Source organism: Phoenix dactylifera, chromosome 5 (assembly GCF_009389715.1).
Source record: "Phoenix dactylifera cultivar Barhee BC4 chromosome 5, palm_55x_up_171113_PBpolish2nd_filt_p, whole genome shotgun sequence".
Taxonomy (NCBI): Eukaryota; Viridiplantae; Streptophyta; class Magnoliopsida; order Arecales; family Arecaceae; genus Phoenix; species Phoenix dactylifera.
In genome coordinates, this window is record NC_052396.1 from 10582653 (window position 1) to 10597980 (window position 15328).

The 15328-nt window shown below is 36.8% G+C and overlaps 1 protein-coding gene across 1 annotated transcript in view; it reads left to right on the forward strand.

Moving 5' to 3' along the window:
* Nucleotides 1-7670, forward strand: part of LOC103710306 (BEACH domain-containing protein C2-like) — a 60710-nt gene extending 53040 nt beyond the window's left edge. Inside the window, 9 exon segments of the mRNA XM_039126789.1 lie at nucleotides 1333-1482; nucleotides 1659-1743; nucleotides 1830-1950; nucleotides 2500-2596; nucleotides 2679-2792; nucleotides 4754-5123; nucleotides 5890-6692; nucleotides 6800-6922; nucleotides 7198-7670. Of these exon segments, the coding sequence (XP_038982717.1) occupies nucleotides 1333-1482; nucleotides 1659-1743; nucleotides 1830-1950; nucleotides 2500-2596; nucleotides 2679-2792; nucleotides 4754-5123; nucleotides 5890-6692; nucleotides 6800-6922; nucleotides 7198-7263 (1929 nt within the window). The 3' untranslated portion in view covers nucleotides 7264-7670.
* Nucleotides 7671-15328: the final 7658 nt, after the last annotated feature.

Below are 15328 nucleotides of genomic sequence, written 5' to 3' on the forward strand. Positions count from 1 at the left end.
TAAGTAGAAGGTACTCTATATTTTTTATTGGATAATTCTCATAAAAAACAAGAGAAATTACAAACTCTCTTGAATCTCCTAAGATATTTATTTGCCAATGAGAACCTGGGCACAATTATTTGTCCTACATTTATGAACCTGCTGCTAATGTAGGATATTTTATTTTTTGACACTTGAATAGTGGCTGCATTGAAAATTAAAGCAAGAGTGTTTCCTTCAATCTTGCAATTGTTCTATCTTCTTGTACCTTTTCTCCTCTTATTTCTATTTTCTTTGATTTTCTATTCATTTTTCGGATTGTTTATGTACTTTGAGGGGAATAAATCAGATAGCAGATTATAGATGTGATATTCTAGGTTGTCTGCATGTTGCGGTTTGAAGGAAGCTATCTTGATCATGGTATGTCAAACCGGCCCGTACCGGCCGGTACGGGCCGGTACGAACCAGTCCGGCCAGCTACCGGTACGCTAGAGCCATGAAACCGATACGGGCCAGTTCTGTGCCGGAGACGAAGAAGACGAAGAGAAGGAGAGAGAGAGTGGGGAAGAGGGGGATGGAGGAGACCTGTGGCCGCCATCGGAGAGCCGCGGAGGGGCGGCGGTTGCTGACTTCACTTAAAAACCCCAACTTAAAAACCCGTGGTCGTGTCCCTTGTTTCTTTCGAAACAGGGGACGCGGCTGCGGCCTTGGCCTCCGCCGCGCCCCCGCGGGTTTCCACGCCCCCCGGCCTCCGCTGCCCCTCCAGGGCTCTCCGATGGCGGCCACAGGTCTCCTTCCTCCCTTTCTTGCCCACGCTCTCTCTCGTTCTCTTCTTCTTCCCCAGCTCCGGCGGGAAAGAGCTGGTCGGTTCGTACCGCCCGATTTCGGTACGAATCGGAGCCGTACCGGTTCAATTGGCGACCGTTCGCCTACCGGATCCGGTATGGCGGACCTTGATCTTGATTGTTATTGAGAGAGACCTTTTGAAGCTTTAGAAAGAATTTCATGATTATGAAAGAAACAATGTGGAGGTGTTTTCTAGGAGTATGCCAAGCTAGTTTTTACTTGCATCAGTTAGGCAGTAGAACATTTACTTGTTTGCATCATTGATTAACTCTAGAAAGTCATTAGATGCTCATCTTTTTTTTTGTACAAATTATTGCTTTAATGCTTCCAATTACCACTATGATTGAAGTGGATGTTTCCAATTAGTGGTTGACGAAATTGCCCTCTTGTATTTTATATGGAATTCCTGAGTAATTCTGTGCTTTGACAACCAATCATTTAACATGGTTTGGGAAGGGATAGTACATTGTTAAATTTGTTTCCTTCTGTCATTCTGTTCTGATGCAGGTCTTGTACTACCTCGTTAGCGTGGAACCATTTACTACTCTTGCTATTCAACTCCAAGGCGGAAAATTTGATCATGCTGATCGTATGTTTTCCGATATTAGCAGTACTTGGAATGGTGTCCTTGAGGACATGAGTGATGTGAAAGAGTTGGTATGGATTTGCATATGCAATGCATAAAAGCAATTTCATTTCAGTTTATATTTCCTTAGTGATGTAGATAATTATAGATTTGGATGCCATCCATCATTTCTTCCTTTTGGTCATTACTGTTTCATGTGAAGCTAAATGTGGCTTTTCATATCTAAGTTCTTATTTTGTGCCTTCAGGTTCCAGAGATGTTTTACCTCCCTGAGGTACTAACTAATGTGAACTCAATTGATTTTGGGACCACACAACTTGGAGGAAAGCTGGGTATGTACATTTTGATAGCCATACAGATGCAATCTAGCTGATGCAAATCTGCAAACTGAGCATTTACCTCAAGTCATGCTTTGCAGATTCTGTCAAATTGCCTCCTTGGGCTGACAGCCCTGTTGATTTTATCCATAAGCATCAGATGGCTCTTGAGAGTGAGCATGTATCTGCTCATCTGCATGAATGGATTGACCTTATATTTGGGTATGTTAGTTATGTTCAAAACATATACTTAGCAGGTGTTCTGCTTTCTTTACTCTTGACGCTGTAACTTCAAATGTGATGGTAGGAGTTATATGTAAGGAGGCCCGGTATTTGTTCTTCTTGGCCTTCTTTTATTTATTTGTGTCTCTTTGTAGTAGAACCCACCAAGATATGTCCGTAACAACTTTGCCACTACATAGGTCTAATAGGCCAAATAGTTAGTATGGGTCACTCTGAACAGGTAAGACCATGAAAACCAACAACCCATCATGTTGATAGCCATAGTAGGCAGCCCTATTCAACCAATAATACCATCAAATGCAGGATATCTATGGGACTTTAACTAGTGTTAACCTTTCCGTACATCACCCTACATGGCACACCTGTCATAGAGCTTCAGGAATTTCAAATTCCAGCGAGTCTCAATGGGATTGAAAACCAAATCCTCCAAATGGAGAGTACCCATATCTGGGCTGAGCACCTGTTTGTAATTTTTTTATCGTATAGCTTTGATCATTGACTATTCGGATGGATAAATTGATGTTTCAGATACAAGCAGCGAGGCAAAGAAGCTGTGGCGGCAAATAATGTTTTTTTCTACATTACTTACGAAGGGACAATTGACATTGATAAAATTGCAGACCCAGTAAGCTTATTGAAGTTTATTTCTTGTTAATTTTCATAATTGGATATGATGGTTGTTTATATACCTTTTAAAACATATAAAGGTGCAACGACGTGCAACACAAGACCAGATAGCATACTTTGGACAAACTCCGTCTCAGTTATTGACTGCTCCGCACCTAAAGAAAAAACCACTTTCAGATGTATTGCACTTACAGGTACTCCATGATGCATTTCTATGATACACTTTGTTTCTCTTTTTTCTTTTCTTCTTTTATTTAATATTTTGATACAGGCTTCCCATTAACATGAGTTGTTATATAAATTCTTTTTCTTTCTTCTGTCAGTATGTTTTCCTGACAATGATAATTCGGAAAATATTTCCATGGACCTAATCTTACCCATCTATCATAGGGCCAAAAGCACATGCCAATGCCCAAAGTTGACTAAGGATGATGTGGTTTCTTGTACATTCATAAAATTGAAACTAGTAATACAAAGGGTTTAAAGCATGGTACGCTATACTAGTCCAAACGGGGCAATACGGGGCTTTCCGTACCATACCAGTTCGGTACTGGCACATGGTGCGAGAGGTATACTGATACTCGGTATGCCAAATAGATCCCACACTATACCGTACCGACGCAGTACAAGTGTGGCACCGGTATGGGGGCTGGTATTGAGATGGTGAACCTTGGTTTAAAGTATAAATGTTGTTAAATATGGTATGTTTAATGTAAAATTTAGTAGGAAAGCTGACATTTATATAATTTTTGGTATATGGCAACTGCTTGATGCTAAATAATTTAAGCATTTTTATCCAACTTACAGTATAAGTCAACATTAAGAAACATTGTCCCCCTGGTGTGTGTTTGTCTCTTAGGGCTGATTAGAATGGGAAACTCGATGTAATACCCATGTTTAAGTAACAGGTGCTAAGATTTATGTTGTTTGACCATGTCCTAAAGAAAGGTGGAAAGTGCATATGTTATTGAAGATTACAACAAATTTTGGATATTGATATAGCAGAAATAATTGTCGGCAGTATGTAAGATGATTATCAAGATAGTCACTTTATTCTCATTATGGTCCGGAGTCATCAAATATTGTTTATTCATTGCAATTCTATCATCATTGCTATAACCTTCTGAGTGGAGGAGGGCTAGTAAGTTCATTCGCATTGTTGTCTTTGCTTCATGTTAGCATCATGAGTCTTGTTTCACAGTTCTTCCAGACGATATCTTCTAGAATTTTAGACATCTTCCCCCAAGATCTAATCATGCTTGGCTTAATGAAATTGTTGCACATGAAAGTTGCTCCCACCATCAGATGTAGAGGCCTTACTTGATTGTTTTATCCTCTGCCTATCATATGTTCTAGAAGATCTCCATTCCAGTAACCATCTTCAATTTGGATTTCCTAAAGAAATTCAGATTATCCTCCAATATAAGTTTCTAATATCAAACTCTTGGATTTGTTTTTTGCCAATCATGCTGGTTTTACAAAATAGGTTACTTGTGGATCATATCATGGAGTGCTTTGAGAGGCAGGTTGGGCTTCTTTCATTGATCTGTAGTCACGTCATCACTATGACTATCCAAATTGTTGTTTTCTAACAACAGTAAAGCCCATCGATCTCTGCTCTTGAAGTCACTTAATTGTATTTCAGATGTTCATTGATAGAGTATCTTACTCCACTGCAGAAACACAAGAAGCACTGAATAAACTTTTGAAAGTCGGTTAATGTGTGATTTGTAATTCCATAGGATAACATTCTATTTTTTATAGACTTGTTTCCTTTTGAAAACAGATTTTTATGTCATCCTTTCAACAGTTAGTAATAACAGCTCAATGGTAATAGTCTGTATGCGACAAACAGTTCTTCCACTTGTTCGTATTTGCAATACAAGTCATTTGCTACCCTGAAGGTAACAATCAATTTAAATGCGCATTATAAACAGTTTGAGACATACAGACTTGTCATGGATTTCAATTTGTGAATTGTTTTCTCATTGTCTTGTAATATTATATGTGACATAGTGATTGATTTTTTCCTTTTGTACATAATGATTTTCACTTTCTCTGCTGGAATTATGTTAATTTTCTTAGGCATGGAGTATGGTGGATAAGGAGCTGATCCCTGCTTGGAGTTTCTAAGTGTTTCTGCCTTTTTTTTCAGACAATATTTCGGAATCCTAGTGAAGTTAGGCCTTATGTGGTTCCAAATCCAGAACGCTGCAATGTTCCTGCTGCTGCTATGTTAGCATCACATGATTCTGTCATAGTTGTAGATGTAAATGCACCTGCAGCAAAGGTAGCACTGCACAAATGGCAACCGAATACACCTGATGGCCAAGGAACACCTTTCCTGTTTCAACATGGGAAAGCTTCTGCAAGTTCCACAGGTGGAGCACTCATGCGCATGTTCAAAGGACCAGGGGGATCTGGGGCAGAAGACTGGCAATTCCCTCGGGCATTAGCATTTGCTGCATCTGGAATACGGAGTTCTGCTGTTGTTGCAATAACATGTGACAAAGAAATTATCACTGGTAGGTGTTTTCTATTCATCTTTTACCATTTATCCTAAATTGAATTTCAACTGGTTGAGCACCTTTTCCCATTTCTCCTAGAGAATTTTTTTTGAAGATTATCACCTGTTTTAACATTCTCTTTCATTAGCAGATATGTCAGATTATGATATTAATTTCTAGATGGAGCATGTTATTTAAATCATCCAAATTTTGATTTATACTGATCTCATTGACATCATAATTATGGACAATACAATTGTTTTATATTTTTGGATAAGTTCATACCATCAATGCTATACTTCTAACAGGTATAGTTCAGTTATGCAGCATGATGAGAATATGCATGCTTTCAAAGCTTTCTCGCTTTTCAGTTGAAAGTCTTATTTATATGTTGGAATAGCATCAATATTAAATGCATTGGTTGTTTACTAATATGGAAATGTTTAGACCACCAAAGCTAGCATGCTACATTGGTTTAGGTTGTTATTTTGAGCATTCTGAGTCAATTCACTCAAGGAAACATCTCCTTGTAATATATCAGTTGTCAATCCAAACTTCTAGTTGAAAAACATAAGACAAACTACTGACCAGTTTATTATTTTATAGATGATTTTGTTTCCTGTTCAAATATGGCTTTTCATTGTCCTGTGCGGCAGCTGCATTAGTCTATCAAAGACAGTGTCCTCTTTATCTGTCTTTCTTATATAGTGAGAGGATTGCATGTTAGGACCTTTGCTGCCTAACTGTATGTTCATCCTGCTGACTGTTTGTACTGCGTATATAGGTGGGCATGCTGATAATTCTGTCAAATTGATATCCTCTGATGGAGCCAAGACTATTGAAACTGCAGCAGGACATTGTGCACCTGTTACTTGTCTATCTCTCTCTCCGGACAGTAAATATCTGGTTACAGGTTCACGTGACACGACAGTAATACTTTGGAGAATCCATCGGATATCCCCTTTGCACATGAATAGTGTTTCAGAATCTTCCTCGACTACACCTGCAACTCCAACAAGTCCTAATGCAGGTGTTAGTAGCTCAAACAGTATCCCAGAAACTAGGAGGCGCCGGATTGAAGGGCCTATGCATGTATTAAGAGGTCATCTTGGGGTAGTAACATGCTGTTCTGTTAGTTCCGACCTAGGCATTATTGCTTCCTGCTCAAACACATCTGGTGTTCTTCTGCATTCATTGAGGAGAGGTCGGTTGATGCGAATGCTAGATATTAGAGGAGTCCATGCAGTCTGCCTCTCATCTCAAGGAGTTGTATTAATTTGGGACAAGTTGGGGAAAAAACTTTCCACCTTTACAGTCAATGGGATCCCCATTGCTACCACAAATCTATCACCTTTCTGTGGCACAATCAGTTGCATTGAGATTTCTGTTGATGGAAAAAATGCTTTAATTGGGACCTGTTCTTGTAGAGATGATGACCCAAGAGAAGAGAGTTCTTCAAAAGATGATTCGCAATTGAATATGCCCAAATGTAGTGCAACTATTTCCCATCCAAATGAAGCCACTGCTGAGCAAAGACAATCCATTCCTGTGCCTTCAATTTGTTTCCTTAATTTGCATACTCTGAAGGTAAAGAAAATAGTTTCAAAAAGGAACTACTAAGGCTGATTTTCAAAATTTTCTCATTATCGTTGTTCTTTTTTGGAATGGTCTGAATTAACAGAATTGCCATGCAGGTATTTCACACCTTGACACTAGGAGAAGGTCAAAATATCACTGCTATAGCTCTGAACAAGGATAACACCAATCTTTTGGTTTCAACAGCAGATAAACAGCTCGTAGTCTTCACCGATCCTGCTGTAAGTGTTTCTAAAATAAATTTTGCATATTTTTTTGTCTGCCTATTAGATTTTTGTATTGGTGACTGGAATTTTAGATTTTTGCTTTGTAGTTAATTTCGACATATTAGAAATGGAAACTCTATGATAAAGTTGAATCTTATCCTCTTCTCTCAACCTTTATGATTCAATCCTCGATGTCAACCCCTAGTGTGGATGTTTTTGTGGTATGCATGCATGGACTCGTTATCCACTGTTTCTCAGGGTTGTTGATTATCGTCTTCTCATCATTGCAGTTAAGCCTGAAGGTAGTGGATCAGATGCTTCGGCTTGGTTGGGAAGGTGATGGGCTACTTCGGTGATGAGCAAGTGCAAGATGATTAGTAAAATTTTTGGAACTTTGGCCAATCTTGGCCTGCTGTGGTTCAATCACACAAGTTAGAAAAGTCACCACATGTGCAAAGAGTAGGTTGATATACTGTTTAAAATGTTGTTCGAAGCAGGGAAAGTGAGGCCTGAAGGATCAGTTGCTTGTTTTTTTCCATTTTTACCTATTTGTGTAATCTTATTCTTTTAGATATAAGAAAATCAGTTTTGTGATAATTTCCCTCTTGACTTTTATTTTCCTAGATTTTCTGGCCATTCTAACAATTCAAATGTAGTTGAAGTGTACAATTGAAATAATGCACTGTACTGGCTTTAGATTATAGCCATAATCTTGATAAACTGCTGGAGAAAGGTTTTTTTATAAATTTTCCTTGAAACAGAATCCAATCTGCCACTCCTTTCCAGGACCCTGCATGTATTCTGTACAATTTCTCAGTATCTTTGAAGTCATGTGCATTTATTAATGTATGTTATCCTGGACAACTGCCACATTAATGATGAACAAAATCTTTCTTAAATCATAAGCAAATGACATTATTATATCTGCTCGTGTATGGTTGGGACCTGCTGGTAATGCTCATGTGGTAGAGAGATTGAAAGATAGAAATAGGAGAGTTTTTGTTTGGAGACTAGCTTCTAATCTAATAAAAACATCCAGTTTTTCTGATTGAGTTGGTCCCAAGTTACCTTAAGCTGGAGTAGTACACGGCTCAATTTAAGCATGTGTTTTGTGATTTCTACATTGTATCTCTGTTGCTGTACTCATTTTGTCTCCAAGTGTACTGATAAGAACTTCCCATCTTTTTCCTTCAAAAAGAGGGGGAAAAAAAAAGAAAATGCATGTATTCTGTTTAGTCTTGTTTCACAATATTATCAAATCATGTCGAGTTTTATATATTCGTATCAAGTCCTTTTGAGGGCCAAATGCCACTAACATGAGCAAAATCAGCAAGTTCCAATTATTATATGAACTCATGTCAACTATTTTTCTACGGACTCCACAAATATTGGGAGGCGTAGTTGCTCAACCTCCTAAACGGCGGTAGGGTAACTCAAAAAGTAAACCCAAGAATAGAGGTGAGATCAAGTTGTCGGGTCTGGGTTTCAATGAATCCAGAAAACTACCCTTTGGGGTTTCTAATCTAAATTTTGTTCCATACCTGGAGCATTGGAGGATCAAGTTTGAGTTCAAATAGCAAAAATTCATCTGGTCTTCGAGGCAGGTTCAGGTATGTTAAGACCTGTGCCGTACTTTGTGTGCATTGTTCAGGTAGATAATGGATCAAGTACAAGATCTCATTAGGTACTAAAGAATATATTTAGAATAAGTAGTAAAGCTAAAACCATCCATATTTTGAGAAGTTTATCAATGAAATATCCAATTAAATATTCTAAAATTAAATCATGAACAATAAACACTTTGGATCGAAGTTCCTGTTGGGCACTAAAATGTATATTTGCTTGGTCAGTCAATCAAGCTAAAGCCTTTCATGCTTTGAGAAGTTTGCCAATGAAATATTCGGTTTAATACTTTGAAAATTAAATTATTAGCAATAAGCTTTAGATAGTTAACAATATATCAATGATTGTACTTAGTTTAAGGTTAAGAACAAGCATCTAATTGTTTTCATTCTTTCTACCCTGTTAACTATGTAGATAAGATTGATATTAAATATATATGTATATAAATAGACCTAGTAATTTATTGGGACTAGGTTTACTCTGACTCTAAAAAACTCAAACCTAGACCTGACAAGTGTTTTAAAAACCTACTGTATGCGGACAACATACATAGGCTCGTATGCGATTACTATTCATAATATTTACAAATAAATGACATATAAGATAAATATTAGATGGCCAAGAATTAGAACTTAATCAATCTAAATTAGAAATAACAAAAACTAAATATAGACATTCAGACATGTTCGCCTAATAAAATGACTATAAAGATGTTTGTGTGTGTGTATCATCCTATATATGTAAACCTTGCTTAAAGTTCAAATATGGTAATGAAATTTAAAGTAACAAATCCCCAAATTGTCTTCACCAATGAACTCAAAATATAAACTACAAAGTAAAATATAAATTGTAACAGAGCATCGTGAGAAATGCACGAAAAAGTTTAAACATTGAAGTATATACTTCATAAATAAAAGTGACAAAACATAGGTTTGCAATAAAGTTTAAGCTTTACATTACATACTTATAAACAAAAGTGATATAGTGCACGGGTGCATCTACAGCTGCATAGTAGTATGTGACTGCATGTATACATAGCCTGCTTATGTGATCGCATATATAAGGGACCACATATGGTATATATGCATGCATACATAGTAGGGGCGACCTCTCTATATACAGCTGCATAAAGTGCTTTTTAAAATAGTAGACTAGACTTAAAATTTTGCATGGTTTAACTTTGGACCTTGCCCAACCAATTTATTTATGGCTTGGAGTCAACTATCGGCTTTGCGGGTTGAAGTGACCGCTCTACCATTTAGCTAACATAGAGATTTCCTGTTGGCCCTTTTCAATTCATACAACATAATTTCACATGATGATAGTTTTGCTATTAGATTTATAAGTTTATGAATCATTTTCCTTCTGAAATTGCAGCATTTCCATACTTCTTGAGAAAGTAGTTGGATGGTAATGCCCAATAGCTGTAGTTGGGCGACTGGTTATAGCAGGCGACGAATAGAATCAAGGACGGTTGAATGCATTTGGAGTCCTAAGACGATCACATTAAGGAGGTCCTTTTTTTGTGAAAAGTAATAGAAAAATTTTAATAAGTACAAAATACTTTAAAAAATTATTTAAAAATAATTCGTCTAGCTTTTTTATATGCAAAATTATTAATCGAACTTTTGTACTCAAGATTCATTAAAATACTATTTTCAATCGATAATATAGCTAATCTATTTAATCCTTCTTGTGATATAATTGATCGCAAATAAGAGTTTATCAACTTTAATTTTGAAAAACTTCTTTCAGCCGGAGCAACTGTTACAGATTTTGTTAATAATATACTGTATGCAATGCATGCATTTGAAATATAATATATTTTTTTATAAAATTTAAAATAGCAATAGGAGTACTAGTTTCTGTTTGTAAAACTTCTTTTAAAACTTTTTAACTCTGAAAACAGATCAAGACGGTTATTTTTGGAAGTCTTTTATCAATAGGTAAAGTGGGGGTTTTATTTAGGCTGGGGCTTAGGCAGCCGCCTCAATCGCCTAAGGGTTGAGCTAGCCCTGAATAGAATTTTCATGTCAAGGTAGCAACTTTTATGAGGTTGCAAAAACTTTAGCTCCAGTTTAGATGGCATCTTGCTGGTTTTAAATAATCATCTATGCCTTCTTTTTTTTTGTGAGATTTGCAGGGAGTCTTGTCCCAAGAGTCCCACCTGTATAAGTACAGAACTGGTATGAGAATTGAATCAGGATTTTCACTTAGAGGGGAAGCTCACTTGTAGAAGGATTCACCATCAATTGTTAGCTCGGCCTAATTTTCAGGATACGCTACTCAAAATTCGAATATTTTTCCCAGATTCCAATTGATAATTACTCTAAATATCAGACAACATATGTCCATGTTGTGCCTAAAAGATTATGTCCAACAGGAGTCTAGCACATATGTATGCTATGTGCACATTCATAAAAACAGAAAGAGAAAAATTATTGCTTATTTAAATATTGATAGTCTTACTTATTAAAAAAAGATAGATGAAAATAAAGAGCCCAAGGAATCTTTATCTCACATGAGATCAAAGTAGCACAAGAAAAGTGAAAATGAAGCTAAAATTGAAGCTAAAATCAAACTATAAGCAAAAAAATATAAAGCAATAACTAAGGTCTGGCACCTTTTCTTTCTAATGGACCTTTAGTATTACATCTCTTCTCAAACCATTGCCTTGCACCGCAGGCTCTTGACTAGCCTCTTGAGAAGAATCTTAAAAGAAAAGAAAATCCTCTATTAATTACCATGATAAAAAAGAAGTAAATATAGAGGTATTTATAGGTTCCAAGGCTCCTACAATAAAAGAAACTAAAACTAAAAGGTCTCACTTTAAGGGAACAATAAGGATTAGAATATCGATTTCCTATGGATGGCAGTCGTTATGCTATTTGTTTCGTTGAATGGTGGATGGGACACAATTGATTCTTCATGGTCCCATTTCATGTTAAAGTCAGCCCCAGTTTACTTTGATAGTAGGGTGGTGTCATTGTCCGTTGGCTCTAATGGCTAGATCTTTTATCTTTAGTTGGTTCTAACGAGGGGCTTGGGTTGCTTTTTGTTGGCCGTCGACTTTGTACTTCTATTCTGGTCATTCTTTCTTCATCTATAAGGAGGCTCGGACTCCATTAGGGTGCTTGTTCAATATTCAATGTTAGTTATAGCCTCTTCTGCTTCTTGGTGCACCAATGGCTTGCATACTAGTGATAATATTAGGAAATAGTAAAGGTGGAGTCGTTCTAGAGCATGGAGTTGCATACTAAATTGTTGCCTTTTTATATGAAAGAAATGCACTCAGGGAACATCAAGAAAAGGATTAAAAATTTGTAAGAGGAAGCTAGGCATTCATGTCTAAGCTTCCTAAGTAGTGTTCTCATGTCCTTTAATTGGTTGTTCAATGCAAAAATCAAAGAATGTGAGGAGACTCTTTAGTTAGTTAGATAAAATATCTATTCTATGCCTCTTCAACCATCAATATCTTCTCTATTTTTGCACTTGTACCACCTCCAATTCCTCTTTCACCTCAACACTTCTACCCTCTTTTCTCTTCTCTATTTCTTTTCATCTCCTTCTTCCCTTTCCCCTCCCTCAATTTCGAAACTACAACTCCAAGGGTGGTGAAAATGAAATCTCAATTCCAACTAAACAAATATCTAGAAGTTTCATGAAAAATAAAAAGCTCAAGCTCAAAATATCGTAAGTAATAAAAAAATTTGAATTTAAAAAACTTAAGTCATCCAACAAGAGGAATAGCGAATAACAAACCATGGGAGAGGTCTCTCTCTCTCTCTCTCTCTCTCTCTCTATTGCATGCTCCCTCATTTAGTAGGAAGGGCCCTAAGAAGTCCAAATTTCAATCTTTCCAAGGTTCCCAAACTCAAAACCAAATTATGAATGAGAATAGGCTCTTATTTAGAAGTCTGTACTTGATAAAGTTTACTTAAAAGAAAAAAATCTGCAAAATAAGAAAATCAATAGAGTTCACTTTTAAAGAAGATTCAACAAAAGTATGAACCATATAAATTTGGTGTTTCTATCATAACAGGAGGTCGTGAGAGACATGAAGCTAGTGGCACCCTAAATTAGCAGTGCACCTTGAATACCTATGAGCATTTGTTAGTGTAAAAGATTTTTTGAAGGAGAAATGGATAAACCAGTTGCTTGGAGCATGGGAGTTGGGGCATGAGAAGATAAAAAATGCTTTTAAGGTACTTGTTATGCACAGACGATGTAATACCCTCCATCCTTAACCCTGACTCGACCCCAACTTAGTTGAGTTGACTGAGTCAACCTAGTGGTGAGACTTGTTAGCAAGTGATCGAGTGCCAACAAAGCAGCAAGATCCCATCATTAGGCTAGGAGGCTAGGGCTCTATTATGTGTAATGGGCTAGTGTGACTTTCAGAAAATTTTCGGATCAATTGCCACCACGAGTTGTCCAATAAGGGCATGCGAAAATATTCAGAACCCTCGCCGCCTTCTCCCTTCCCCCTCCTTTTCCTTTGAATCATCTCCTCCACTGCCTTAATCCATTGTCTCTCCACCTTCTCCAACCTCAATAGACCTCGATTATGATTGCTGGCCCTTCTCTTCATTTGAATTTATAATGATCAACCCCTTTCTTCCTTTCCTATTTCAAGATTGAGACTGTCTTCTTCCTCTATTTTGAAGGTAAGGCGTTAGCCCTCTTTTCGTGTTTCTACCCATACCTCCTCCATGTCGGATGCTTATGGAGTGGTCGTACTCAATAGATCTCGCTACTCGGCAGTGGTTGATCTCGAGTCAATTTGGGAAATCTTGTTTTGAGACAAGGCACCCTATTTTCCTTTTGTTTCAATTTTATCTCTCACTGAACCAGCCACCTATCTCCCTGCCACCACTTGTGCCAATGGCATGTGCATTAGGTCTCGCCCTTTGCAAGGTTGAGCAAGCCCCCTTCCCTATGACCCTATTTCATGGCAAGACTCCTATCTGAGGATATGGAACACCTACCTTTTTCCGATTTAGAGAAATCAGACCTCTCTTCCTTTGACCTTTCTCCTTCTCTTTGTTGCAAATCAAACCACCACTGATTGTCGAACCTCATTGCTCTACTAGGAAGCTAACCATGCTTTAAATTCTTGGCCTCATTTTTTCCTATCTCAGTGATTGATTGCCTCATTTTGCTAGATCGATCTCTCATCAGCCCTTCTCTATCTCTTTCTCTACGGATGTTGAGCCACTGGACCTCACGTCTAGATTGGCGATTGACAAAGCTTAAACCATTTGAATTCTCCGTATTTTATCTTTTTTCCTTTTTGATCCAACATGTTCCCAGCTCTTTCCAAGCTACCACCCGACTTAACCATCATGTCTCTCTAATCAGTCTTTCTTTCATCGGTGAGCTCCATTCATGCCACCTCCACCGCTTGATCATTAATCTTCATCTAACCTTATATATTGAGCCATCGACGAATGTTGTCTCTACTCAGATTGAATCCCTACCCCTAACCTTGTTGGATGTAGATCTAATCAATTTCGGGCCATCGGGCGCCACTACCTAATTGGTCTTGTACTCTCTCTCTCATTTTATTTTCACTATTGCCTTTCTTTAATCAGTTTTGATTTTGTGTAGGGGTGCAATCGTTTGATTGAGGAGCGGTCTAGCAAGAGGAATTCTGCACTTGAACCTTTCAATTGAAGATAAAGATCTAATCTTCTCAATTATTTTAATTTAGATAATTAGTTTGGAAAGAACCTGCAGAGTAGAGTTAGTTTTGTTGGATTTTGATGTGAATTATTAGTTTTTCTATTTTTGATAAATTTTACTATCAAATTGATTAGATATGCTAGAGGGACATATGGACTATTAAATGTCGTGCTTAGGTTTTGTCATCAATAGAGGTAAGAATCTCCTTTACATGCTTACTTGTGTAAATGTGTAATTTTGATATATAAATACACAATTACGATATTAGAATATATATTATCGAAAAAAATGAGTTTGATTGTATATGGAAAGTGATAATAATGTTGCATGTGGTGATGTAAGCATGTTGCGCATGTATGTTATAGAAAAAAACAAGAAATTAAAATTATGATTAAAAATTAATAATATTTTGTATTTTATAATGTGAGCATATTGAAATATTTAATTAATAATTAAGACTTACATAGCTAGATTATTGGATGGAGTGCTTTGAACTGGCCGTGTTATTATCAACTGCCCTGTAACGGATTAGAAATATGGTATCATCGATTGCCCTATCATGGATAAGAAATGTGATATTGTCGATTACTCCATCATGGACGATAAATATGATTATGGTTTAGTCTAAAGCCAAAGATAATTTAATATAATTGATATGCATTCTTGAAATAAATGGATGGATATGAGCTCTAGATTAACCATGTTAATTATGGATTGCCAGTCACATGCCAAAGCATGACATTATGACTAATAGGAATACGATACTATCGATTACCTTGCCATGGGTAGAAACATAGTACTATACATTGTCCTGTCACATATGAAAAATGTGACCATGGTTAATCTAAAACCAAAAATAAAATATTAAAATATTAGATATATGTATGTAAACCTGTTTGGAGAATATGGACTTTGGGCTAATCTTGTTATTATCGATTGCCTCATTATAGACTAGAAATGTGGTATTATCAATTGCTCCATCACAGATTGGAAACATCACCAAAGTTAGCCTAAAGTCAAAAGATAATTGTTGTTGGAGATAGACTGTATTGATCAAAAAATGATGAATAAGCTATTTAAAATAGTTAATTTGATGTTACATGGAATATCATT